The following is a 26,744-nucleotide window of genomic DNA, read 5'->3' on the forward strand; positions in this document are numbered from 1 at the left end:
TCGACTCTAGCTTGAGGACAAAACCAACAACAAATCTTTGAGCAAGAAGATGAAGATCTAGACAATGAACAAGAGGCCATTGGTCATCGAAGACTAAGACCAACAATGCAATGGGATTATCCTGTTGATAATATTCTTGGGAGTTTTCAAAAGAGAGTATTGACTTGTTCTCATTTAGCAATTTTTTATCAATATTACTCGTTTGTTTCCTCTTTGGAGCCTCTCAAGGTAGAAAAGGCACTTGAAGATGAGGATTGGGTGATGGTCATGCAAGAAGAGCTAACCAACTTCAAAAGAAATCAAGTTTGGACACTGGTGGAAAGACCCAAGACTAATGTGATTGGCACCAAGTGGGTCTTCCGAAATAAGCAAGATGAGAATGGCATGGTGATAAGGAACAAGGCAAGATTGGTTGCTCAAGGCTTCACTCAACTAGAGAGCTTAGATTTTAAAGAAACATATGCACCGGTGGCAAGGCTTGAAGCAATCTAAATGCTTCTAGCCTATGCCGCTCATCACAACTTTAAGCTATATCAAATGGACATGAAGAGTGCATTCCTCAATGGTCCCATTCAAGAACTTGTCTATGTTGAGCAACCACCGGGCTTTGAAGATTCCAAGTTTCCCAACCATGTCTACAAACTCCAAAAGATGCTCTATGGGCTTAAACAAGCACCAGGAGCATGGTATGAATGCCTTAAAGAATTCTTGCTTAAACAAGGCTTTGAAATAGGCAAAGCCGATCCTACCCTTTTCATTCGCAAAGTTGATAAAGATATCTTTGTTTGCCAGTAGTACTAATCATACTTTTTATGAGGAATTTAGTAGGATCATGACTAAGATATTTGAGATGTCTATGATAGGTGAATTGAAGTTCTTCCTCAGATTTCAAATCAAGCAAGTGAAGGATAGAACTTTTATTAGCCAAATGAAGTACACCCATGATATGCTCAAGAAGTTTGACATGGTGAATGCCAAGCCTATCAAAACTACCATGTAAACCAATGGACATCTTGATCTCAATGATGAAGGAAAAGCCATGGATACCAAGGTATATCTCTCCATGATCGGCTCTATACTTTATTTGTGCGCATCTAGGTTCAATATCATGTTTAGTGTGTGCATGTGTGTTAGATTTTAAGCTAACCTAAAAGAGTGCCACTTGGTGGTCGTTAAGAGAATCTTGAGATATTTAGTACACACTCCTAACCTTGGCTTGTGGTATCCTAAGGGCTCTAAGTTTGATCTACTTAGGTATTCAGATTCCGATTACGTCGATTGCAAAGTAGATCAAAAAACACTTCGGAGACATGTCAATTCCTTAGATGGTCCATAGTGTCTTAAAGTTCTAAGAAGCAAAATTGTATAGCCCTTTCCACCGCCAAGGCCGAGTATGTTGCAGCCGACGCTTGTTGTGCTCAACTATTTTGGATGAGGCAAACCCTTCAAAATTTCGGATGTCGATTTACCAAAATCCCATTATTATATGACAATAAAAGTGCCATAAAGCTTGCAAATAATCCCATAAGACACAAGAACTAAGCACATAGGCACCTGACATCATTTATTGAGAGACTATGAAACCAAAGGAGATATCAAAATTTGCCATATGAGCACCGAAAAACAACTAGCCGATATCTTCACTAAGCCTCTCGATGAGTCAAGGTTTTGTGCTTTGCGTGGTGAGCTAAATATACTTGATTCTCGTAACATGGTTTGAACTATAGCACACCTTTGCTTGGTCAACTAGTATGCATAGTTAAAAGTTTTGCTTCAAAATGCTTTTGAAAGAAACTAGTATACTATGATCATAGCTTGGAATGTTTATCTATTGCTAATCATAATATGCTGGAGATATGTGTCTATATCCTATATATAGAGCTATTTAATTTGTAGCTAACTCCTTGTTGTTGTTGGGTGCGGCAATATCGAACATGTGTCATGGCAATGCTGCTTTGCGGCAGTGTCGCATATAGGCCGCGATAGTGTCGCATTTTGAATCTCGCCTGGAGATTGGGTCACAACGATAGTTACTGTAGGCCCCATCCCCTATCCTTTTCTCATCTGGGATGTAGTAACTCTCTCCTCTCTCTTCCCATTCACCCTGACGCGCTGCTCTCTTCCCCCTCATGCTCTTGCATCGCCGTGCCATCGCCGCGCCTTTTGTGCCATGTTCCGAAGGTGCCGCACCGGCTGCCAGAGCTCCTGTGCTTCACCGACGGTCGCTGCAACTCTTGGGTGGAGCCGTCTCTCTCATTTCCTCTCCAATCCGCAAGTTTCAAGGTGAAACCCTAAAACCTTTCCTGATTTATGCAATGGAGTTCATTTTGTGTTGGATAATGGTTTCTAGTGACTACATGATTAGAGTAGAAGTAGCTTTGATGGATAAATTGAATCAAAATAGAGATTCATGGTTGTAGTGCCATCAGTCCATGTGGTAGTGCCGCATGCTGGGCGCGACAATGCCATGTGCTATAGTGTTTTCTACATACTGAAGTAACATTCCATCGATGACTCCCTATAGTGATTGAATTTGTTCACCAGATCTACTATTGATTTAATCATGATGACACTTTGCCTATCAAATGCTCAACTCCATGTTTCTATTAGATTTATATGTCTTGAGAATGTGTGATGGTCTAGAGGAGTATTTGAGAAGTAGTTTGAGCAAGTCAGATGAAACAAAGTGATGGATCAATGAAGCATAAGGTGCGGCAGTGCCGCTCCTAGGTACGGTAGTGCCGCGCCACCTAAAATTTTTCTTTTCAGGTTGCTTCTCAAGTTCAAAATTTTAGTCATCTGGCTTATTCAAACCATTTCACAAGTGTTCCTTTACCTCATCTTTGCACAACTTCTCATTTGAATCTACTCTTTGGCATAGATGGCATTTTGAGGAGATGATGATCGGAGGGTCCATAGGAAGTTTGATGCTCCAAGAGAAAAGCCTCTCTCTCATCATGGCAGCGGGGCAATAGATGTTGCTAGAGAGAGGGGAACCATGATGAGCAGATCCGGTAAGAGGAAGCCCTAGAGAGAGCTTGACGTGTCATCCCTCCTAATGCATGTCCTGACACACCACCACACCTTGATGAGTTTGACCCTTCATATCTCAGAAATTATGATGAAGATGTGGTGGAAAAGAGGGCTAATGACACTCATCAGCATCCAGTTGTTGACTATATGGGTAAGCAGAAGATGGTTGAGGAAGCTAGAGAAGAGAACCCATATTTGGTGTCGAAGGACTTGGGTGTTGATTATAGATTTTGGAATGTCTTCCATTCCAACTTCTACACCTTAGTCATTTTCAACAATAAGAAATCTAAGATTGTGAAGATGAAGTATATTAACTGGGAGGAGTTGAGAGAGAAGAATGACCCTGATTTCAATCAGGCAATCTAGGCTTGTGAGAGGTTTGGGTTAACAAACATTATGGCCTTCAGGTATGATTGGAACATAGAGGTGCTAGCTTAGTCCCATGCCACCTACTACTACAAGAGCAACACTGATGAGATACATTGGATGATAGAAGGTTGTCGCTATCGTGTTGATTTTGGTGACCTTCAGCCGTACCCTTGGGTTTGATGAGGAGCACCGTGGGTTCTCCTATATTCAGATGAGAGGAGGGCTGAGGTTAAAAAGATAGCCTTCATGTATCTTGATAGTAGATCTGCAAATGGCAAGGTGAAGGGCCTAAAGAGCTACTGTTATATTCTCAACAACCTGATCAGGCACATAATTAATCCCAAAGATGGAGCCACATCTGATCTTAATGGTTATGTGAGGATTGTGCTTGCTAAGTTTGCTCTAGGGGGAGATAAATTCAATGTTCCTCATTTCATGTGGCAAGAAATTAGAATGGCAATGGATGATGCAAGGAAGGGGCTGCCCTATGCTCCCTACTTGATGTTTGTGATTGAGAGAGTGACTGGCTACCAGTTTGTCAAGGATGGATTGCATGAGCAATACAAGATTAAGAAGGTTGGACATGCCAAGACCAGTGAAACCATTGCTTCTCCCTCTGATGTGCCTGAGTCCTCTTGTAGTGGAAGGAAGAAAAATAAGAAGAAAATGGTGCAGTGGATCAAGGCCATTTTTGGCAAATGCACCTATGCAGCTGAAAGGGCATACAAGACACAGATGGAGCAGCAGGAGATGCGTGTAGCCGCAAATCTCCCACCGCTCCCTCCACCACCACCACCTCCACATTATAACTTGCCCAGTTTCTCAGATTCCGATAATGAGGATGAGGAGACCGAGGAGGAGTTTGACTACTGGATGACCTTGGGATCAACCTTGCGCTCTATGCGCCGCACTCGCCACACTTCGACCACCCATCGCCAAGGGAGGGTGGTGGTGTCCTTGGACTACAACGACGATGATTGCGGTGATGGTCGTGCTGCTGGTGGAGACGATGTTGATTGGGACAACATCGACGAGGATGAGGAGTCAGTTGTTTGACTTCTCTCTCTTCTCTTTTTGGTGCTTTATGCCAAAGGGGGAGAAATTAGAGGGGTCAACACTTTTCGACGCCATGTGTTGTAGTAGCTGGAGCTTCATGTCTTATTCAATGAGAGTAGTTGATTATGTGTGAGTTTGAGGGTCGCTCAAAACTCTATTTTGTTGTAATAGTGCTACCTAAGTACTCTATTTGTATCGGATATGGACATGTATCATTGTGTGCTGTAGCTTGTCGTATACCTGTGCTAGATTGTTGATCTTTTTATATATTATCTGCTATGTGGTGCTTGGCTTAAACTGTGCTGTGACAGAGGAGCGACAGTGCCACACCTTGTTGCATCGGTAATCTCTTGAGTGGATAAACTGTCATTCACATCACGTTCAATTACATGACACATTGTGTAGCACCCCACAGGAGCATGGATGTAGGGGGAGCCCCATCACTTTGACTAAAGTGTGAATTTTGGCCTCTAATGCCAATTTGAAAATTCAACTTTCAATTCACACATATAGGGGGAGTCTCTACACCCATGACTCAAAAAATCTTAGTAACATTTTATATATTTTGTAAGCTCTAATTGGGTTGTCATCAATCACCAAAAAGGAGAAGATTATAAGTACAATCAAGCCCTAATTATAGGTTTTGGTGATAATGACCATACAATTAGAGAACTAATAAGATTTATCGAGATGATAAGCAAGAGAATCATAAGAGAGGATGTTATACATAACGGAGGAGCCCCCAATTACAAAAGATGATGGCATCAAGCTTGAAGGGAGGTTTACTTCATTTATATTTTGTAACTGAGTATAGGAAAAACCGTACTATAAAGAGGGATACAATGCTTAAGTCAACATGTATAACCAAGTGTTCAATCTTACACAAAAATATCCTAAAAGTTTAGCCAAGACAACCAGCTCAAAACCTCCTTATACCTTTGCTGTCTGGCTCAGTGTGGCAGTGGGGTGGCACTGCCGCAGATAAGCCGCGGGATTGCCGCAACTTATCTAATTATTAGGGACTAGGGGAGGTATTTATACCTCTTCACTTCTCTTACAACGGTCTTTTTCTTCACCTCTTCATTTAGACCGACGTAGAACACACCTGTGCTCACTCTCTCTCCTCCATTGGTGCCTTAGAGCTCTCAAGCTTTCTCTTTTAATTTTTCCATCAATCATTGAGAGAAAAAGGTCCCAAATTCAATTTGAGAGCAGATTCATTGATTCCCCAACTCTAAAGACCATTTGGTTCATGTTTTGGTCGGTGGTTATGTTTGTTACTCTTGGAGCTTGGCTTCTAACCGGCTAGAGCATCGTCCGTGAAGCTTATCAACTTGTATGGCAGCCCTATGAAGTTTGTAACCATCTCTTGAAGCTAGTAAACTCATCCCTCATCTTAAGAGTTAAGTCTCTTAACTTAAGAATAAGGAAGTGTTGCAAAGCCCTAAGCCTTAGTGGCTAACCTCAACAACGTGGACTTAGACAAGCCTTGGTGGTGAGCTGAACATGAGATAAATCTTTGTGTCACCGTATGCTTGATTTGCTTCACTTGTATTTCATATTGTGTTGAGGTGATTTCTAGGGTTTGTCGACGATCTACTTGTGTGTGACATTACTGTCACTTCTAGCTGTCGATCTGTGATCTTCATACTTGCAGGAAGCTCAGTAATTTCTCCGATCTAAATTTCTATACATAGTTTTTAACTGTACTTTGAAGTTGTCTGCAGGTGCGGCAATGCCGCTATTCTGCTCGACGGTGCCGTTGTGCATTAGTGCCTTGGGTTGAATTTGATAATTGCTCAAGTCTTATTTTAACATGTCTATTCACCTCCCTCTAGGAAAGATCTACGCAAAATTTAATAATTGCTCAAGTCTTGTTTTAACAGGTCTAACCAGAGACCTATGCAAAATTTGGTCACCACCAATCAGACCCTGGTATATGTCCAACTTGTGTTGGCCGAAATCTCTAACGTGCACTACTGTGGCAATTCGGAGAAATAAAAATCAAGGGGCGAGCTCTACAAATATCGACACCTTCAACTCTGCTAGGGTTTTCGGCCGTCATATCCCTTCGTCCACGCTCCCCGCAGCCGCAGCCGCCGCCCCGCAACCCGTCCTCCGCCATGGCCGACGACCACTACTCCTCCAAGCGGAAGTACGACGACCCCTCGCCGCCGCCCCGGCGCACGGGGTTCTCTTCGGGCCCGCCGCCTGCCTCGCCGCCCGCTGGCGGCGCCCCGTCGTACAACAGCGTGCCGCCGCCCCCCGATGAGATCCAGCTCGCGAAGCAGCGCGCGCAGGAGATCGCGGCGCGGATCTTTAACGCTGCAGAGGCCAAGCGCCCTCGCGTCGACAACGGCGACGATGACGTCGGCGGCTTCGGGGGAGGAGGCTCCCTGGGCGGCAGCGGTGGCGGTGGCCGCATCGGCGGCGGAGGACTCGGCTTCTCGTCCTCTGCCGGTGGTGGTGAGTTACAGGACTTGCTTTTCGTTGAGCCCATGCTTTGTCGCGTAGATCTGTTTGTCTGTGCTTGGTGGTGGAGGACTTGGCTTCTCGTCCACAAGGACTGGGTGTTTTCTTTGCTCGGTTTACGATTCGATTTGGGGTATGGATCGATAGATCAATGTGCGTGAGCTGCGGATGCTCAAACCTGGTTCATGTTGAATGAACCTGTCACCTGTGAGCTATTTAGAAGCACGCTCATATTGTTACGATCGCCAATGTTTTTTTTTTTGAGAGCTCACAGGTCGTGATCATCTTATTATAACAACGAGATGCAACTGTGGAGGCACTGGAGGGTTAGTTTTTTTTTTCCTAGCAAGCTGCAATGCAAGTTCATATCAATCAGCATTCTCCACCTTTTTTTTAGTTTTACCCGCTCCACCTTGTGGAGAAGTCTAGGAGAAGCCTAAAACTGTTGTCATCTGAAGGGGTTCAAATTTTTTTATCATATTCACTTTCATTATTGTGTAGTATTTTTTTCGCAACATGCCATTTTCTGGATAGACTGGCAAGAAACATCTCAGATATTATTGTGATCTTGCTAAGCTATAAGATTCATTGATCCGCTCATACATGGTGTAGATGTTTAATACCTTTGTTTGGCTGCCAAATGTGGCTTCAATGCAAAATCGAACTGGTGCTGCATCCCAGCTCATTTGCCTGTCTTAACTCGAGTCTGATTGTATCCGCTGTCTTAAAGTAGTATATGTTCATTCAATCTTGATTTGTGCAGTTAGCATATCGTGAAACTGTTGCTTTGTGTTTATACATGCATCCCTTCCTTTACCATGAGTTGTTGCCCACATAAATTTAAACAGTTATTTCTCATAGTTCATATAATTCAATAAATTCCGATAATAGCAAATGGATTCAGAATTCTAGTGGTTTCTGTATCAGGGCACGGGGCTTCTATCCCACCGTTATCTTCCCAGAGCAGTGCACCGCAGTACTCCTCATATGGTGGATATCAGGGTACAAGCAAAAAGATCGAAATTCCAAATGGAAGGGTAAGCATGTTCAGTTCGTTTTCCGTCACCGAATTTATAGTCGTATAAGAAAGTGTATCCAGAAGTGTGATGTTTGTATTCCCTTCAACTGGCACTGTTGTTGACTTGCTGTAGGTTGGTGTTATTATTGGAAAAGCTGGGGAAACTATTAGGTATATCCAACTTCAATCAGGAGCAAAGATTCAAGTAACAAGAGACCATGAAGCTGAACCTGGTGCACCGACAAGGTCAGTTGAGCTTTCTGGCAATCCTGATCAGATAAGCAAAGCTGAACAGTTGATCAAAGAAGTTCTGGCAGAGGTATTACTCATTATGTTCACAGCTTTTTGTTTAGTTCTGCATTTTTTTCGTAATTGTTACAATGTTTGATCTTGCAATCCAGGCTGACGCTGGGTCATCTGGTGGTGGATCTGGCCGGAAATACAATGCACCACAGCCTGGCGGTGAGACGTTCCAGATGAAGATTGCTAATAACAAGGTATGCACCCTGTTCTATATGAAAAATACATTTTATCATGCTATCACAAGTTTTTGACATGTGCACGGGTGTCCATTTGTCAATTTTATATCAATAAACAGTCAGTATTGTGGTGATTGCCTCATCAATATTATTTTTTCCGCTGCTTCTGATTATTATCTATTTCTTTTTAGGTGGGACTGGTTATTGGGAAGGGTGGTGAGACTATAAAATCCATGCAGCTCAAATCTGGAGCTCGTATTCAGGTTTGCTATCTTATTATCCACCCTCCTGTTTTACTGTAGCTGCAATCAGAAATAAGGTTATATTAAGCTTGTGGTTGTTTATCTGCTTGTTTTTGCTTTGCCTAGTAAATTTAAATGCTGCTTCCTTATGATTGATATTTTGTCATCCTTGAGTTCATCATTCATATTTTGCCTTAAACACTCCATTTGGTCCAAGCTGTTCATTTATACTCATCGTTTTGGTCTACTTGTTTTGCTGTTGATCTGTGTTCTGATGTTATTCTTGTCCTTGCAAATTCTTGTGCAGGTTATTCCTTTGCATCTGCCTGCTGGTGATACTTCAGCTGAAAGAACTGTGCATATTGATGGCACTCCAGAACAAATTGAATCTGCAAAGCAACTGGTGATTGAGGTTACCAGTGAGGTCCGCCTTCTTTCTCTTATTGTGTATATTCATGATATCTGTAATTGCTTTGCCGTCTTGTGCTTTATCTGCCTTATTTAGGTTGCTTCTGGTTCATTCTGTTTATTATCTTGCTTTATGATTTTTCCCGGTTCTTTTTGAAAATCTTGTTTCTTTTGCTTCTTTGTTGCCCTACATTGATTACACTGCTGCACTAACCAATGTCTGAAACATATTGTTCGTGGGTACAGCCTCAACATGCAAGGAGATTGTTTTACGTCTTCTTCCCTGTTTCTGAACATAACTTATTAATGATTTTGGGCAAGGTTGATGACTTAAATATATAATAAAGCGAAGAGACTTATTTGTAAACTAACTTGTTCTTTATCAATTAGCTATTGTGGTAGGCCTGTTAAATGGTTTTCTGCAGAAACTGCAGCTAAAAAAGTTTTGACAAGCCTTGATTTGAAATTCATATGATTGTTCATGTCATATGGAATATGTATGATACTATTTTGGGCAAAAACCAACGAATCCTTGTTGCCACCTGTTCTACTCAGTGGCTATTGTTTATTTATTTCTCCACATAGAGCCAATTAGTGTCATTAGCTTGCCAGGAGGACTGCAAACTATCCTGGAGAGCAGGTTTGTTTCTGTTTAATATCAATGTCCTACTGGATAGAACACTGTGTTTTCACTTATAACATGGTTTATGGATTATGTGAGCTGACATGCTGTATCTGGCATCTGTATCATTTCATAATTTTCATCTGCTTCTCCTGTTCCTCTGGAGCACAATGGATACATATGCATTGCTTTACTCATGGCTTGTTTGTGAGGAAGAAATGCTCTAAACAGCCCCAGGTCCCCAGGTGTTTGGTTGTTTATGGTGGTCATGCACTCCAATTTAGGTCCTTTGTTCTAGTTGCTCGTATTTAGGTCTGATGTTTATGATCATTATGGAGGCAAGGTTTTCCTTTTCATCCACTATCGCCACCTATACAACTTGGTGGTTGATTTTGAGTTGTATTCTCATTTACTATTGCCAATACTTGTTTTAGAGTTGAGCCCAATAATTAAGGAGTTATATTCTCTAAACTATGCATAGATCAGAAAAGAAGCCAGTTAATAGTGCAACTAAAAGAAAGGTTTTACTGGAAAAATACGTAAAAGAGGCTAAATTTTGGGATCCAAAATACAGTCCATGTCGTGCATAATTTTTATTTGGAATTTGGAATATTCCTGAATATCGTATATGTTAAACTGTTTTGCATCAGAAGGATTCAGAAAACCCTGCATGAAGCTATTTTATGTGTTATCTCTCTTTATTATGTACCTTGTGGCTCTGCAGGTTGCTGTCCAATCTTGTTTTTGTGCTTACATAGTATCATTTGAATGCTGCCTTTGATGCTTCATTTTGTTTAATATTTTTCAACTTTTTTGGAGGATAATATTGAAAGTAAAGTAGCATATCTGTTTTTTATATATCTGCCATTTAGCAATGAATTGAATCTTTTAGATGGTAGTGGAAGCACCTTTCTATTATCATATATATCTTTGGACATCTATTGAAACTCTATTCCATGGTATTGCTATTCAACATATATATATGTATATATTCGTCTAGCTGTCCAATCTTCATTAGCCCCCATAGTTTTGCACATGGGCAACGGTAGATGGGCATCGCTAGCTTGACGAACTTGATCGGTGAGTTGCTCCTTCCATTTTTCTTGGTGGTTATGGAATTTATCTGCAATATGTCTTGTGCTTTTGTATGTCTGCTATTGCACTGCTATTTTTTTCCTATTCTGTGCTCTATGCCCTTTTGTTGTATACATATACAGATGTGCAAACTATATTTTTGCAGAATCGTGCCAGGAATCCAATGTCTGGTGGCTATTCTCAGCAGGGCTATCGTCCTCCTCGTCCTCAGTCAAACTGGGGCCCACCTTCTGCGCCACCCCAGCAGCCAGGCTATGGTTATATGCAGCCTGGGGCTTATCCTGGGGCACCGCCACAGTACGGTGCACCTCAGCAACCTTATGGTAGTTATCCCCCAACATCTGGTGGCTATCAGACTGGGTGGGATCAGTCTCAAAACCAGCAATCTCATACAAACCCCCCTGGTACTGGGTATGATTATTATAGCCAGCAGCAGCAACCTCAACAACAACAATCTGCCCCTGGAACTGCTGCTTCTACTGATGCCACTAGCTACAATTATGGCCAGCCTTCAACGTATGCTTCACAAGGATATGATTCTACCTACACTCAGCAGAGTGGTGGGCAGCAAGCATATGGACATGATGGCTACTCTGGTTACCAGACCCAAGGGCAGCAGCAGGGCTACTCTCAGCAGACTGGTTATGACCAACAGGGCTATGGTGCATCTGCTTATGGATCAGCTGCAAACTCGACCCAGGATGGGTCTGCACCCAGCTATGGTGGTCCTGGTGGGTCCAGTCAGGCATCTCCAGGGCAGCAAACTTCAACCCCAGCTGCTGGAAGCCACCCTGGCTATGCCAGCCAACCACCTACTAGTGCTGCAGCAAGCTACCCAACTCAAGGTTCAGCTCCATCTGGATATGGTGCTCCACCACCCCAGTCTGGCTATGGCACCCAACCCCCACAGCAAGGTGGATATGGTCAGGGCACTTATGGGCAGCCTTCTCCACAGGGCCAGAAACCTCCTGCATCTTCACCTTATGGACAGGCTCTGCCTCCTGGATCTGCTCAGGGTGGTTACGGGCAGTATGGATACAGCCAACCTGCTTACGGTGCACCACCAGCTTACCCTGGTGCACCCCCTGCAAGCCACCCGGGCTATGGCCAGCAGCAATCTTATGGCGATGCTTATGGTAGTGGAAGCTATGGGCAGCCTCCAGCCTACTCTACTGAAGCAACAGCTCCTGCTGCATCCCAGGATCACTCTGCTGCCCCTGCTGCGGCCCCTGGAACAACAGCTGCGCCAGCTTCTGACAACAGTGGAGGTGCCCAAACATCTGCGGAAACTTAAGGTTCATCAGTTAATTTGGAGCAAACATTTTTCAAGCCTCTGCTATGTGGTTTCCTCCACACTGTTGCTTAATATTACGCATCTGGTTTAGGGTCCACACCTACAAGTTATATCTTTTTGGCTGTTGTTTTGACTCGTTGAATTGCTATTTCCTTGCTATTGATTAGTACTTTGCTGTTTTTTTATTGCTGGCGTATATGTTTGGACTGATGATATGTGTTTGTGTGGTTACTCTTGGACCCTATTCGGTATCTACCGGCTTGGTCTGGACAGAACCTGCCCATCAATATGTATTCTGAGCCTCCTTTTACCTTAGTTATTATGTGTGGCTGTACAACTGTCGGAGGTTTCTATGCCCACTTAAGCTGGTGATGGTTATGGATGAAAATTTGGTTTCTATGTTGCCAGGCTTGAGTATCGGATCATAAAAGGTTTATCTGCATTAAAGTCTTTTTTTTTTGCTGGCGATTGTTCTGAATCTGTTAACCTAAATTAAAATTCTTTGGGGATTATTTTTGGACGGAAGAAGTTTGTTGAGGTTTTGCATACTGTATATTAATAAAGAAGGCGATAGTTGATCGTGAGTTTCCCTTCGTGGAATTAAAACCGTTAGTAGTATTAGTTTGCTATATTCTTTGCCAGGTCGCCATCTCATCTCATTGTCGTATTGGTCGGGTCAGCGTGCCGACAGAATTGATCAATGGCTGTACTGTCTCGAAATATGAAAATGCATGATTGAATATATCATAGGATCTAGATTAACTAGTGTAGTAGTGTTAATAACAATTAACAAGAGCAGCAATGCCAAAGCTTAACATTCTCAGTCTCTTCAGAAAGGGCAACGAGGTCAAAGCCTAGCAGCCAAGGTTATGATGCAAAACAAAAAATTGATTTCGGCATTTTTTTTTTTGGGACGGGGACTATATATTCGGATGGTTTCCATAGGTTGCTTACACCTGCTGCCAAAACTTGAGCAATGTGTGTTTCACACCCAACACAGTTTGGTAGAGGAATGAGTCGCTGACATGGTGTGAAGTGTGGAGCAATTTGTTCACACATAAATGTCTTTTTCGCTTGGCTAATAAGCCATGACTAAAAGTACTATTGATTAATTTGTTGTGAGAGAAAAATACTATTTGTTAGCTGAAAAAGTACGACTTAGAGCGCACACGGTGAAAGACAGTTCGGTACAGGAATGACCGAATGAGTCCATCACATGCAGAGGCCAAGACGGCAAAATACCCACGTCGATGAATGTAACAAGGCGGGCAGGCGGCTCATGTACTAGATTCAGTGACAAACATTACTATTTTTATATTTAAATACATAGAAACACATTAATAACTATATATCTAGAAAAATCAAAACGTATTATAATTTAGAACGGAGAGCAGCTACTGACTAAAAATCAAGAGCAAAGATCAATTGTCCAACTTCAATTACCTGGTTGGACGATCTTCCTACACCTATAGCTAACCATGCTCTGCCGTTCACAAAGGGGGTGTTTAGGACTGCTCCGCTCCCGTTTTTCCCGCTCTGCTCCACGAACTCCACCATGGAGCAGCTCCACATGGAGTTTGTGGAATAGGTGGTACTGTTTGGCACACAGCTCTGCTCTAGCTTTAGGAATGTGTTGTTTCCATGTAAATGGTCCATTATGCCACTTATTGAAATTGCACTTGATATTTTCTGAGAAAAATAGAAAACAAATGATAGAACATTAGCATAGGCCATAATTCAAGTACAAATAAAAATAATTGTCCGGTGAATTCTCGATGGAGGAGGCCACACTGATCATCAAGCTGGGGCTGGTTTGTGCATCTCAGGTGCCTTCTCATCGACCGGACATGGCTGAGGTGGCCAGTATGCTTGAGATGGTGAGGAGTCCTCACGGTACCCCAGAGGATGATCTGGTTTGAGATCCATTTACTAGATTTTTTTCCTCTTTTCTCATTCCTTTTTCATTCGTTTTTGGGTAGATACATGTTGACCTGTTCTTGTTGAGGCTCAGTACAGATGCGGCCTGCGCCGATTGCCGAGTTCTCTACCGGGTCCAGTTGGCTGGCTGGTCAAGACATGTCGGGGACGTTTAACCGAGTTTGGCCCAGCGTGGAGTGCTGCCGTATAGTGGCAAGACGGGTAATTATCCTACAACTCCATGTGGAAGTACAAAACTCTAAAAACTGGAGTACCCCTTGAGATGCTCTAAAAAAACATGGAGTTAGTCTCTAGCTCCACTTTTTTTTAGCAGAGTTCCCGGAGCTGGAGGGTGTTTGGCAACACGAAGCTGAAAAAAACGGGAGGCGGAGCCGTCCCAGACACCCCCAAAGGAGCTTGGGCAGCTCACTCATTTAGAAGGGCTAAACATCCATCTAAGCTTTTATGACTAGGATTCGGAGTGGATTGTGTTCATTCAGCAGGAGCTGAATCACAAAATAGTAATGGCCGCCTTCACTTATTTTTAATGAAGGAAAAGATCTTTTCCTCGATTTATAGCTATATAATAATAGCTCGGGGATAATTTCCCTCGAGCCATACATTTTAGAGGTACGGTTCGTTTCTATCTGGACAAAGGAATAGATAATCGTTCTATTCTTGGGCCAGCTTATCAAGATCTGTGGGAGGATGGGAAGGACCCGTCTTCTTTTTGGAAAGGTCGCAGGTCCTGTGTTCACTTCTCTGGCTAGTTTATTTGGGTGCTCAATTGGATAACATACCGACGTGCTTTGATGTCATTGGAATGGAGTTACCGAGATCTGTGGATCACAATAATTAAAAGGCATTCACAATGCTAGAAATCACATAGTTTCTATATTTATTAATTTATATAGACACTATACATAGAAAATGTTCCCAATTGATAGTTTGTACGGAATAATCTTTTATTCAGTCATATATCTTCTTCTCCCTCGTCTATCTATCATATCTCTTCATGTCTTGATTTCTATGTAGACATGATTTCCTATTAAACAATTTCCTCCTCTCTCTGTCACATCGTCTTTTTCTTAGTTGGCATCTTAATTAATGAATACAAAGACCATGGTTTATGAGTTGGGAGTGCCCTAAGTATCCCTGTCCAAGTTTGGTGCCTAAACGGCCAAGTTAAAATAAGTATCATTGGAAGGTAAATTTAGGGAAAATCTCATTTTGGTGACTAAATGGCCAAGTTAAAATTTGGTACGCCTTAGAAAAAATAGTTGCCATTTGGTTTAAAACGAAGTCCTGGCCAGCCCAGTTACATGCATTGTACTCCTGTCACACACAGAGAGTATCATTCTCACTTCAGAAGGTCAAACATTTTTAATTTTGACCAAATGTATATAAGAAAATATTAATAGTTATGGTGTATAATTAGTATTATTAGATTAGATAAATCACTGAATATATTTTTATAATAAAATTTATTCGGAGATACAGTCATACGGATGTTGCTAATATTTTTTACAAACCTAGTCAAACTTAAGAAATTTTAACCAGTACAAAGCTCGCAGCAATATTTTATAGGGACCTAGGGAGTACGACGTCAGCACAATCCACAAAATTTGCAAAATCGTTGGATGTAGTATTTTGCTTGGGGAGAGAATAGGTACCGGTGCTACCGTGCTAGGTGGCACTAACAAGGCACAAACTCCTATGTTTATTGATTTGTGCCCCCTTCAATCTATTTTCCAAGCTATAGTTTGATATGATATCTTCTTTTAAATTTCATTTTTTCAAAATGAATTAAGAGATGGTAAAGCCATTATTTTTTTTTTGTCTTTGCCAACTTCCGTTTCTCGGCACACTATAGCATAGAGCTAAAATTGGATGAAGTTGTATCAAACAGTCCCTTAGGCTTTAGCAATAGTCATAAATTGGCATGGTCGTGCCTAGGATTTGGCGAGGCTAAAATTTTGTTTGACTCCCTAGCGTTATAAAACCAATCAGACTCTAGTTTTCCTGGGTAAGGAAATTGGTTATAGTCTTGATCCCTGCTACTCCGCAAAGGAATGGTTTATCAAACAGCCCTAATATCATGTTACCAAAAATACCAGACTCTGCTTATCCATCCAACCAACCAAGAGTAGAAATTCCACACGCATGCAAATTCTCTCCCAATCGTCACCGCCGCCGCCCTCCCTCGCGACACCGCCTTGGTCCCCCTCCTCTCTCCTAACCGATGACCTCGCGCGGTGGTCAGAGGAGCGGGGACCCAACCCCTTCCCCTTTGTAGTTCTAGTGTTTGGTTTATGGTGTCGTCGATGAGGCAGATGCGATGGTGGTGCTTTGGAATAAGGTCTCTCCCTACATCGACAACGTTCGATCTTGCGTCGGCAAAGGGCTAATGAGAGTTTGGTCAATTAGATCTATTGATTATCTTCATATTTTGGCATTTGGTATTCTTATGATAGGAAGTAGTTGGTTGGCTTTCGATAGAGCGACCTCGACTTCTTTTGGTCTGTTCCAAAGCAAGATCCAACAAGGATTGCAAGCCTGCGTTCTTTGGAGGGTTTCTCTAGCCGATGTTCTTTCAGTAAATACTCAATCTCATTACCGACGAGTGGCTCTTGTGGTCTTCAAACCTTGTTTGGCAAGGTGTTTGCAGGCGTCTTTTTATTGCGGTCTTCAAGTTCCGATAGGCAGTGGACGATCAAAGGAAGAAGATGATCGATTTGATCTTTGATGTACTTTTATTTGTTGGAGATCGTTTTGTGTCTTGTTGTCTATCTTTTGTACTAGCTTATATTTTCCTTGAGATATATGTGAGGCACTCTTTTAAGTGTCTTTATATATATAATAATAATAAAAAAAAAGAAATAACGGACCCTATGGATTCATTAGCGGGAGAATACAATTGGGCTGAACAGAGCTAGAACAAAAAGGCAAGCCTACAATGGTTTAGCCCAATCAATGCATTCATTGGGCTCGTTTTCTTGAGTTGCGTTACTTGCCCACACAAAGTCTTCTCCAATAAATTACAACCCCAGCCAAGCTTTGGAGTGCGGTTCCCAACCATGGCGGCCTCCCCCACTTCCTCCCTCGCCCCGCCGGTGGTGCCTATGGAGCTCCACGCCGGGAACCGCGACCGCCTCGTCGCCGCGCTCCGCGGCCACCTCTCCGCCTCCGCCCGTCCGCTCCACGGCCTCGTCCTCCTCCAGGTCCGTTCCACTCCCACTCGGCACTCCCCTTTTTATCTCTCTCCTCGGATTTACTGATCTGATTGGTCGTCGCGCCTACTTACTTTTGGAGTGTTTTTGGTCTGTCGTTGTGTGAAGGGCGGGGAGGAGAAGACGCGGTACTGCACCGATCACCTCGAGCTCTTCAGGTACTCGTGCTGAACCCAAGTGTTTGTTTTGCCGGTATTTTTTTGGACGTTCATGTTGAGACACAAATCAGCCAATGTTGCAGGCAGGAGAGCTACTTCGCCTATCTCTTTGGAGTGCGGGAACCAGGGTTCTACGGCGCAATTGTGAGCCCTCCTCCTTTTGTTTCACCCCCATTTTCCTAAATATAAGTGGATCCGGTTTCAGTCAATACAGCAGCAAGCCAGGCTTTCAGCATTCAGCCTGTTTAACTATAGAACTGATAGTATATGAAAGTCGTAGGAATAGAAAGGAAACTTTGACTTCTGAATCACTTGCACATCTTGGCGTATATCTTGAGTCTGGTGATATTGTTACTACTGCTTATATTTTTGATGGTTTAGTCACTAGTACATGACAACTGGTCCTATCTACTCATCGCAGGGTCATGTCATGTTGATGATTCCTTTTTCCGGTTGTCATGTACTGATTTTTCTTTTGATTGTTGTCAAAGGACATCGCCTCTGGACAGTCGATTTTGTTTGCTCCAAGATTGCCAGCTGACTATGCTGTTTGGATGGGTGAAATAAAACCTTTGTCGTACTTCAGGGTATTTTCCTCTTCTGAGCATTTGATTCTTTGTTAGTTATGCTATATTCTGAATTAGTGTAATCTTTTCATGAATATGTACAGGATACATACAAGGTCGATATGGTCTTCTATGTTGATGAGATTGCACAGGTCGTGCAAGATCGTTTCGGGGACCATGGAAAGCCTCTTCTGTTTGTGCTACATGGGAGGAATACTGACTCTGGAAATTTCTCAAAGCCTGCTAGTTTTGAGGTGCACGATGTACCTTTTAAGTGTTAGATTAGAGAACATACATTCCATTTTTTTTTTCATTCATTACTTGTATTTTTTCAGATTTTTTTTATCAAAAATGTATCTCTTAAAATGAGATACATATTGTGTTATCTGATAGATGTCTTTAGTTATCAAAATAATTCATCTCTCTTACACTTTATCTTGTGATTTTGTGCATTTGATTTACAATGTTTTTATTCCATTCTAGGGGATAGAGAAGTTTGATACTGATTTAAGTACACTTCATCCAATTTTAACTGAATGCCGTGTGATTAAATCTGATCTGGAGCTTGCTCTCATCCAGTATGCTAATGATGTCAGTTCTGAAGCTCACATTGAGGTATAAAAATTCCTGTCTACTCTTTAATTTCATCACTCATTGGTGTTTAGATTTCATCTAGGCAATGTTTCTAGGCTGTCCTTTGGAATATTTACATTGAAAAGTGGAGAATATAGGAAAAATACCTAGAATAAATGTCTAGGTGCTAGGTGACCCCCCCCCCCCCCCCCCCACACACACACACCACCACCACATCGCACTTTTTCTTGCTTGCTATTGTATCCTCAACTTCCCAGATATCATTAGTTGGAATTCGATGGTGTTTGTTTAATTTTGCTAGAGCTAATCTTGGTCCAAGAGTAGCTATTCCTTTTCCTATCTACTTGGGTTATGGAAGCACAAAGGTATTAATTGGGTTACTGAATAAGTGGAACAACTATTAGTAATGTTCTGTTACAAGGTCTAAAATAAAGTAAAACATGTGGTCACCTTATGCCATCAGGTTTTAGCTTCCCTATGCGCCTCACGCCAGCAAGGGAAGGACTATCTTGTCATCAGTTCAAAATCAACCCCCCCCCCCCCCCCCCCCCCCCCCCCCCCCACACACACACACACCCCACCCACCCCACCACACACACACACACACACACACACTCAAAAAAAAAGAGAGAGAATCCAAATCCCACTAAGGTATACTCTGAGTATTATGATTGCCAAATATGTTATAAAGTTACTGTTTTCTAGAGATACACTGAATGGATCTGATTTCCCTTTCACTTTACCAGGTTATGAGACGAGCAAGACCGGGCATGAAGGAATATCAGTTAGAAAGTATCTTCCTTCACCATGTTTATATGTATGGAGGTTGCCGGCATTGCTCTTATACATGTATATGTGCTACTGGAGATAATAGGTGAGAATGCATGACATTGTCTGTAAAATGCGGCTTATGTTTAACTACTATGGAAATCGGGTGTGCATGGGCCATCAAATCTTAGATCACCGTCTGTTATTGTTTCACTTGCTATTTTTGTTTATAGTTCACATAACAATTTCTTCATCCTGTTCAAGACCACAGATTTCTACTGATAGCATATAGCCTTTTTTTTCGTATAAAGCCATTTTAACATCAGAAATCAACTACTAAAATTTCAGTAAGTTCTCCTTCCTTTTTCTTTGGAGAATGTGAGGTCTCTTTTTAGTGGCCACTTATTTTAAGTGGGGTATCTGTCATAATTTGCTGAATTATTCAAGGAAACATGTAAAGTTCTGTATGATATTACTTTCTGTAAGAAATAAACCATGTGACATTCGTCTCGATCTGCCGTGGTTCTGTTATCTTGGAAACTGGAACTTTGGCTTTCAGGATTAGAAGACTAATCTTTACACATGGAATTTTGTTACATTTGTGTTTGTTGGACTATCTGGTACATATAATTGTTCTGCCCTTTGCAGTGCCGTTCTACATTATGGACACGCGGCAGCTCCAAATGACCGGGTAGGAGGGTACTTGATCTTTTATGACTTTTTTTAACCTAGAGTTGACAGCTGAGTTGCAATTTCTTTTCATACTCAGAAAATGAAACCTAATCCTTCAGACACTCAAATACCATGGATTTTGGAATTCGTATAATCCCATCTACTTGAGCTGGCGTTTGTTTGAATCCAAGCAATATAGTTTACTTGCTCTTCGTTAGCTGCAATTTGTTAAGTACCATGGAGCAATTTTCTCTTCCCTAATATCTATGCTCATAGCACTCATTGGAGTAGTTGAGTACTTGAAGGAATGATACGAGGAAAGTAACTTACTTGACATTTAGCTTAATTGATACCCTATGTTTTTAATATACCAAGTGATGCCTGATATGTTCTCACTAGTTTGTAGAAAATATATGTTTATTTTCAGTATTGAAGCGCTTGACATGAACATATGCATGGTAATGGAAAGGTTAGGAAACCTTTGAATGTAGGATTTGCAGCTGGGGAGGCAACAAGATCAAATGTATTGATGACACCATAATATTGGTTAGTAACGTGGTTCAATTTACATGTACTGGTGTCCCAAAAGACCATGAGAAAGCCACTGCAATTTCAGATCCTGAATTTGCACCAAATTATGTTTAGGGAAATACAGTATGGAAACCCCCTGCTGCGGTATTAATACATACATATAAAAATAAAGAAAAAGCATCTAGAAGCGCAACAAAACTTCCAACAGCCTATTCAGTCAAACAGAAAAGCTATGGCTAAGTGGCAACTTAATTCTGCACAGGTTAATGGGGTTACAATATAACAACAACAAAGCCTTTTAGTCCCAAGCAAGTTGGGGTAGGCTAGAGTTGAAACCCAACATGAGCCCCTACTCACGGTTCAGGCAATAAAATCCAACAAAAGATATCTAAACAGTTGAGGCTGTTTGTGTGACTATTGGATGATATGCTGTTATGCTGTTCATGGCTCCTTTTATTTGTGTGACCGTGCATGTGCTTTTCTTTTTTGAGGAGCTGTAACTTGTGTTCCCTCTTGGAGCTTAAGTTTCCACGTTGCTCTTTAGTTCATGCTGTCTGATTGTCTCAAATGTTTTCAGACTTTGAATGATGGAGACATAGCACTAATGGATATGGGAGCTGAGTACCATTTCTATGGATCTGATATCACATGCTCATACCCTGTAAGTACTTCAAAAACCAGACACCTAAGTGCCCCAAATTTCAGTGTTTACTATTTGGACTTATTTGTTCCTTTTTTCCCCCTGTTAAAAGAAACGACACTACTGCATTGTGAATTTTGTGCTATAAACTGTTTTATATGTGTCATCAGCTTCAGGATGTAGTTTTTATTATAAGGTCAATGGTAGGGCATAGGGGGCACCTACCATGTTTTTTTACTGGTCTTAGATCTTGAATTAAATGTACAGAAGAGAGGTCCTTCCAGTGCTACAATGCCTGTAATGGCTTCTATTATACGTTTATCTTAGCCTTTCTATCTTTTTTTAAATATATGCATGTTAGACCATTGTTTATAGTGTAGCTTCTTGAGACTACAGGACAAGTGTTTCTGTTTCCCGTTCTGTATGAGTCTTACTAGCCTTTTGTTATCGCATCACATAGAGCACTTTTTTTCCCTACTGTTGTCACATGGAGTATGGTTGCTCAATAACAAATTTCAGTAGCATCCTTTTTTTTTGTATCACTAGCACTCCTTTTCTCTACCTTTATATGTTTGTTTTTCTGTTCTTTGTCATCAGATTATTGGTACTGAACAATATCAAGCTTATTATGTAATATAGATTGTATAGGATCAACTGGGTTCTACCATGTTTATTTTCTTTTACTTGAACCATTTGCTCAAGGGTTATAATGTTGCTGGCATCTGGCAGAGGCACAGATCTTTCGCTTTAATCCTTTGTTTGTGACATAGTTTTTGGAATCTAGATTAGAGCTTTCATTTACACAGCCCTTTTAAACCAACATGGTTTTGTTTATCATGTCTTACTACAACATTTGTTTAATAACTCCATCTAATGAATTTACATGCTTTCAGATAAATGGGAAATTCAACAGCAGTCAGATAGTAATATACAATGTAAGTACCTATTGTAAACACCCATTTTATTTAATACTGTTTGTTGTATGGTACTTAGAAACACATGTTACTGGCTTTGTTTTTTTTAGCTTGCTCCACACTTTTCTTAATCTAAAGCAATTTACATTTTCTACAGGCTGTGCTTAAGGCTCATAATGCTGTTATATCACACATGCGGTCTGGAGTTAATTGGATGGATATGCACAAGTAAGAATGCGTTATTGAAACATAACGGATATGCAAATTTAAAACAAACACCAAATTATTCCTGGAGTCATTAATTTGCACAATGTATCTATTTAATGCATAGACTATTCACTTGCCATAGTCATACTTTAGATGCCCCTGAATCCAAGCAGCCCGACCTCACCATGGGGGGCAGCTGTACCACAGTCTGCTGCTCCTTGCTACACACATTCCTGTGTCATGGCATTACTATTCGTAATTGGCCTGACTTTTTGGATGCTTAATGTGACTGTTATCAGCTTAGATCTATTTTAAAGCGTTTTCAGGACCTTGGCTTAATGTTTTTTTTTTCACGACGGGAAACCCTAATTTCATTACCAATCGGCAACACAACGATGTTTATCAATTCAAGATATGACACCGCAGAAACCGCATATGACACCTGGATAGCTAAGCACCCAGGGCTTAGAATGTGTGCCTGGCAAAAAAGTCTAACGATATTGCAGACAAGTTAGACATCGCGGGCAGGCACACACATCCATGAAGCCAAAAGCAAATGGAATCTAGAAACTACACACTAGAGTGACTTAAGAGAGGTTATATGGCCCATCAGCCAACGCTCACAGCACACGCAGGCTGTAATGACTAACGGTATTAACAGCATCACCAACTGCAGAAGCTACTTAGTTGACAGTGTTCTCCTGCTCATCTAGCCTCCCATCCACACGGATCTGCTGGTGAAAGTTCAGTGTCACTACCTTGAGCACCACCACGCCTTGTTCCATCGCTGAGCGTGCTCCAGCTTCTGAAGTAGCTTATTTACCCTGATCACATTGGCTTAGTGGTTGTTTGTATCTCAAAAAAAAAAGACCAGTTTTTGCAAAAACATGTTTTAGAAGAGTTATTAGGAAAATGAATTTAAGGTTGTTACTTGGTTAACCATGTGTTTGTATAATTCTCTGTTTGGATATAACAAACCGAATGCCTTGAACTTATGTCTGTCTGTGTCTCATCTTTTCACAATTTTCCAATGATGAGCAATGGCAACTCGACACTCAACTGAATGAAGGCAGCACATGACCTTCTGTCGTACAATCTTGATTCTACTGCCATCGGCATGTGTGCATGAACACGATGTTTCAACACCGGTTTTGTTAAAAAACGAGTCGCAATCGATTTTGATAAAACACAGTTTTCTAGTTTTACGGAGAATCAGATTTACGTGTACCTGATTTTGTTGTGCTATCCAAACAGAGATCTAGTGGTAGTTAGGCCGAAACAAGTTTTAAAGATGATAGTTTTCACAAAACAGACTATATATCCAAATTACCCCTTAATGTATTAGCTTATTTACCCATATCACTTTGTTTTCTTCTATATGGTTCAAGCATAGTTCATCTCTCTCTCTCTCTCTCGCAGATTAGCAGAACGGGCAATACTTGAATCTCTCAGGAAGGAACAAATTCTCCAAGGGTGCGTAACTTTTCACTGTGACTACCAAATTTCAACCCGCGAAGCTATTTTTCTGACTACTTTTCCTTGAAAACCATTTTTCTACAGGGATGTTGATGATATGATTGCTCAAAGGTTAGGGGCTGTTTTCATGCCTCATGGTCTTGGCCACTTACTTGGGATTGACACCCATGATCCAGGTGGCTACCCTGAGGTCTGTACACTCTTCATAGACTATTACACTGTTTCCAGTCTACATTTGCTTGCTGCTTTCAATTGAGAGTAACGCTTGTTCCTAATTTAGGGATTGGAGAGGCCCAAGGATCCAGGACTGAGCTCCTTGCGAACCACAAGAGAACTGAAAGAAGGAATGGTTAGTTTACTTGTGCCATAAATTTAACATCTAGCAGTAAAGAGGAATAGCAGAATGCTGCACATTATATGCTGTGTCATGAATTCATGATTGAGATGTGGTACCGCTGTCTGATTGCTTCCAGACAACCGCCCTCTCTCGCATGCCAATTTTTTCTGTATTCTACTCTGATCTTTGTACACTTATCTTGGGTAGCCTCGTGTTGATTGTGCATCATCATGCACATTTGACCTATCATCACCTGGCTGTATGATTCATCAATTTCTCATGTTCAATTCTTCATAAACAATCATGAGGGCGCAGGTATCCATTGTGCTTGCACTGTCTGGTGTTCATGAAATAGCAGCCCAAGTTTAGAATGATAATATTACAATGTAACTAGGTAAAAGCACTTCCCTATATGCGTGCAAATATTTGACAAGTGGGGTCATTTGGTATACTTACCTTCATTGAAGGTAAAATGGTTGTACCGTTGGAACTAGAAAATAGTCACAGTCTTTCTGCTGCTGCTGCAGTACTTTTGTGAGGGAGAATTGCAGCTGCAGCTGCAGCAGCAGCCACAGCAACCAGTGCCGAACATGCTCAGTATCTTCTTCTTAATACAGTAATATGAATTCTTTGAGCTTCTGTGATTTGGATTAGGTTATCACAGTGGAGCCAGGCTGCTATTTCATTGATGCTTTGTTGACTAAAGCAAGGGAGGATCCAATTTCCTCAAAGTTCTTCAACTGGCAAGAGGTTGAAAAGTATAAAAGCTTTGGTGGCGTTCGCATTGAAAGTGATGTGGTATGTCCTGGTTCCTCAAAGTTCTATTGCAATTTTCATTTTTGTTTACTTAGTTTCTGCTCACTTCAATTCCGCATTATATAAAGTGTCCATCCTCTTCCTTTTGCACACTAACAATGGTCTTCTCTTTTTTTGTAGTATGTGACGGCTCAAGGATGCCGGAACCTCACAAACTGCCCTCGAGAGACCTGGGAGATCGAGGCTGTAATGGCTGGCGCAGCATGGCCTCTGCCGGCTTCAAGTTCCATGACGGCAGCAGCAGAGAATAGCAATGGCATATCCAAAGCATTGTAACTTTCTCCATGCTCGATCCATATCCCAAGTTGAACAAAATTCGATCTGGATTCTTATATTCAATAAATAGCGAGGCTGAGTCACAAAATATTGTTGGATTGATGATCAATAACCATTAAGGCTGAAAACATTTCATATGCTCATTTATTTTTTATTTTTATTTTTTTGAAATTTTTCATATGCTCAGTTAATTTGTAAGCTTTCTGTTATGTGGTTGAGATAGATGAGAAAACGTTTAGCTATTCAAATGCCTTGTTTTTTTTGAGAGTTTCATATGCCTTGGAATTATCTCATCCTGGACCTGAAGAAGATCGGACAAGAAATGTTTCTGTTTCACTAAGAAACCTAATAGCAGCCCAACTGACAAAGAGCTCAGCTGTGTGGATGGGCCGATAGACAAGATGAAAAATCACAGTAAAAATCTTAGTAAGAAAAGTTCAACTGACGACTTGAAAATTGTAAAACTTTTACTTAAAAAGCATCTAGGCTCCCAATTTAGTTAGATGACTAAAGGCAATATGATTACTGTGTCGGTGTTTTGGACACGAGTAAAGTTTAGTGTCACGCACAGAAATCCATAATTAATAAGTAAACTGTGGTAGTCTTAGCCAACATTCAGCCTGTTCGGCAGGCTGTAACTGCCTGTATCTGGCTTGACTTATCAACCAGCCAACAATATTTTTCTCTCACACCAAACCAGCCAGCAGTACTTCAGCCATGGGCTTATAAGCCAATCAAGCCGAAACGAACAGGCTGATTATGCTATCACTTGCTTCTCCAGACGGTGCCGAAGTTATACAACATGAATACCATAACATGGTTTTCCATTATTAAACATCGTCTATATGAAATCACACAAAAACAGTAAAAGAGTGAAGTGTAGAGAAGCGGCGGCGGACATCATCATCCCTAGGCTATGTACACCCGTCGCTCGTCCCAACCATCATTCTCGAAGCCATACTCGGGTTCATCTCCTGAAGTTATTTTAGTATGATTTGTACCGGCCAACATTGTACCCTCCATCTTAAGAGCTAAGATAACAACAAATCTAGCTTTTTGAGGAGTAAAATTATTTAAAGTTTGACTAGATTTATATAAATCAATATTTGTATATCCTAATATATGTTTATTAGAAAAATCGACTAGTCTAATGATACTAATTTATCACATGTAGATCCGCTGCGAGATTAGGTGTTTCGCTTGTGCCTTGGTGTAAGACCCTTGTGTCTATTTGTAATAAAATATATTTGTTTTATTTAATAACATTGTTCTATTCCTCATTTATGATGTCGCTGTATGTGTGAAAATTGATTTTGGCATACATACTATATACATCTGATTTTTGTTCTTAAAACCGGACATGACATTATTATACATTATAAATATTAGTATATTTTTACATATATTATCAAACTTAAAAAAGTTTGACTACTCAAGAAACGAGATATACAATTATTTTGAAATGGAGGGAGTACTAAAAAAATATAAAGTTATTGATGACATGTGGGCCTCATCTCATACTACTATACAGCGGTTACTTTCAACTCCTCTACA

General features: G+C 41.2%; 2 protein-coding genes across 2 annotated transcripts; both read left to right on the forward strand.

The window, feature by feature from the left end:
- The first annotated feature begins 6,474 nt into the window (after positions 1–6,474).
- LOC136476042 (uncharacterized) lies at positions 6,475–12,375 on the forward strand. The gene is made up of 7 exons (XM_066473712.1): positions 6,475–6,924; positions 7,858–7,967; positions 8,082–8,267; positions 8,350–8,445; positions 8,619–8,690; positions 8,977–9,093; positions 10,940–12,375. Exons 1-7 carry the CDS (start codon positions 6,582–6,584, stop codon positions 12,086–12,088), a joined length of 2,073 nt encoding a protein of 690 aa, XP_066329809.1. The 5' UTR covers positions 6,475–6,581; the 3' UTR covers positions 12,089–12,375.
- Positions 12,376–17,015: 4,640 nt separating this feature from the next.
- Positions 17,016–25,320, forward strand: LOC136476043 (uncharacterized). Its single transcript, XM_066473713.1, has 16 exons — positions 17,016–17,226; positions 17,344–17,393; positions 17,477–17,537; positions 17,885–17,980; positions 18,064–18,213; positions 18,443–18,574; positions 19,300–19,427; positions 19,970–20,012; positions 21,102–21,185; positions 22,058–22,099; positions 22,236–22,306; positions 23,705–23,758; positions 23,846–23,951; positions 24,042–24,110; positions 24,753–24,896; positions 25,035–25,320. Exons 1-16 carry the CDS (start codon positions 17,083–17,085, stop codon positions 25,188–25,190), a joined length of 1,530 nt encoding a protein of 509 aa, XP_066329810.1. The 5' UTR covers positions 17,016–17,082; the 3' UTR covers positions 25,191–25,320.
- Positions 25,321–26,744: the final 1,424 nt, after the last annotated feature.

This window comes from Miscanthus floridulus, chromosome 8, assembly GCF_019320115.1.
Source record: "Miscanthus floridulus cultivar M001 chromosome 8, ASM1932011v1, whole genome shotgun sequence".
NCBI classification, from domain to species: Eukaryota; Viridiplantae; Streptophyta; class Magnoliopsida; order Poales; family Poaceae; genus Miscanthus; species Miscanthus floridulus.

Excerpts from the sequence above, each read along its gene's own strand:
- LOC136476042 (XM_066473712.1), top strand. The coding sequence starts at position 6,582 with ATGGCCGACGACCACTACTCCTCCAAGCGGAAGTACGACGACCCCTCG. Across the intron at positions 8,268-8,349 it reads TCAAAGAAGTTCTGGCAGAG|GCTGACGCTGGGTCATCTGG; the intron begins GTATTACTCATT and ends CTTGCAATCCAG. Across the intron at positions 9,094-10,939 it reads TGATTGAGGTTACCAGTGAG|AATCGTGCCAGGAATCCAAT; the intron begins GTCCGCCTTCTT and ends ATATTTTTGCAG.
- LOC136476043 (XM_066473713.1), top strand. The coding sequence starts at position 17,083 with ATGGCGGCCTCCCCCACTTCCTCCCTCGCCCCGCCGGTGGTGCCTATG. Across the intron at positions 17,227-17,343 it reads ACGGCCTCGTCCTCCTCCAG|GGCGGGGAGGAGAAGACGCG; the intron begins GTCCGTTCCACT and ends CGTTGTGTGAAG. Across the intron at positions 18,575-19,299 it reads GTTCTGAAGCTCACATTGAG|GTTATGAGACGAGCAAGACC; the intron begins GTATAAAAATTC and ends TCACTTTACCAG.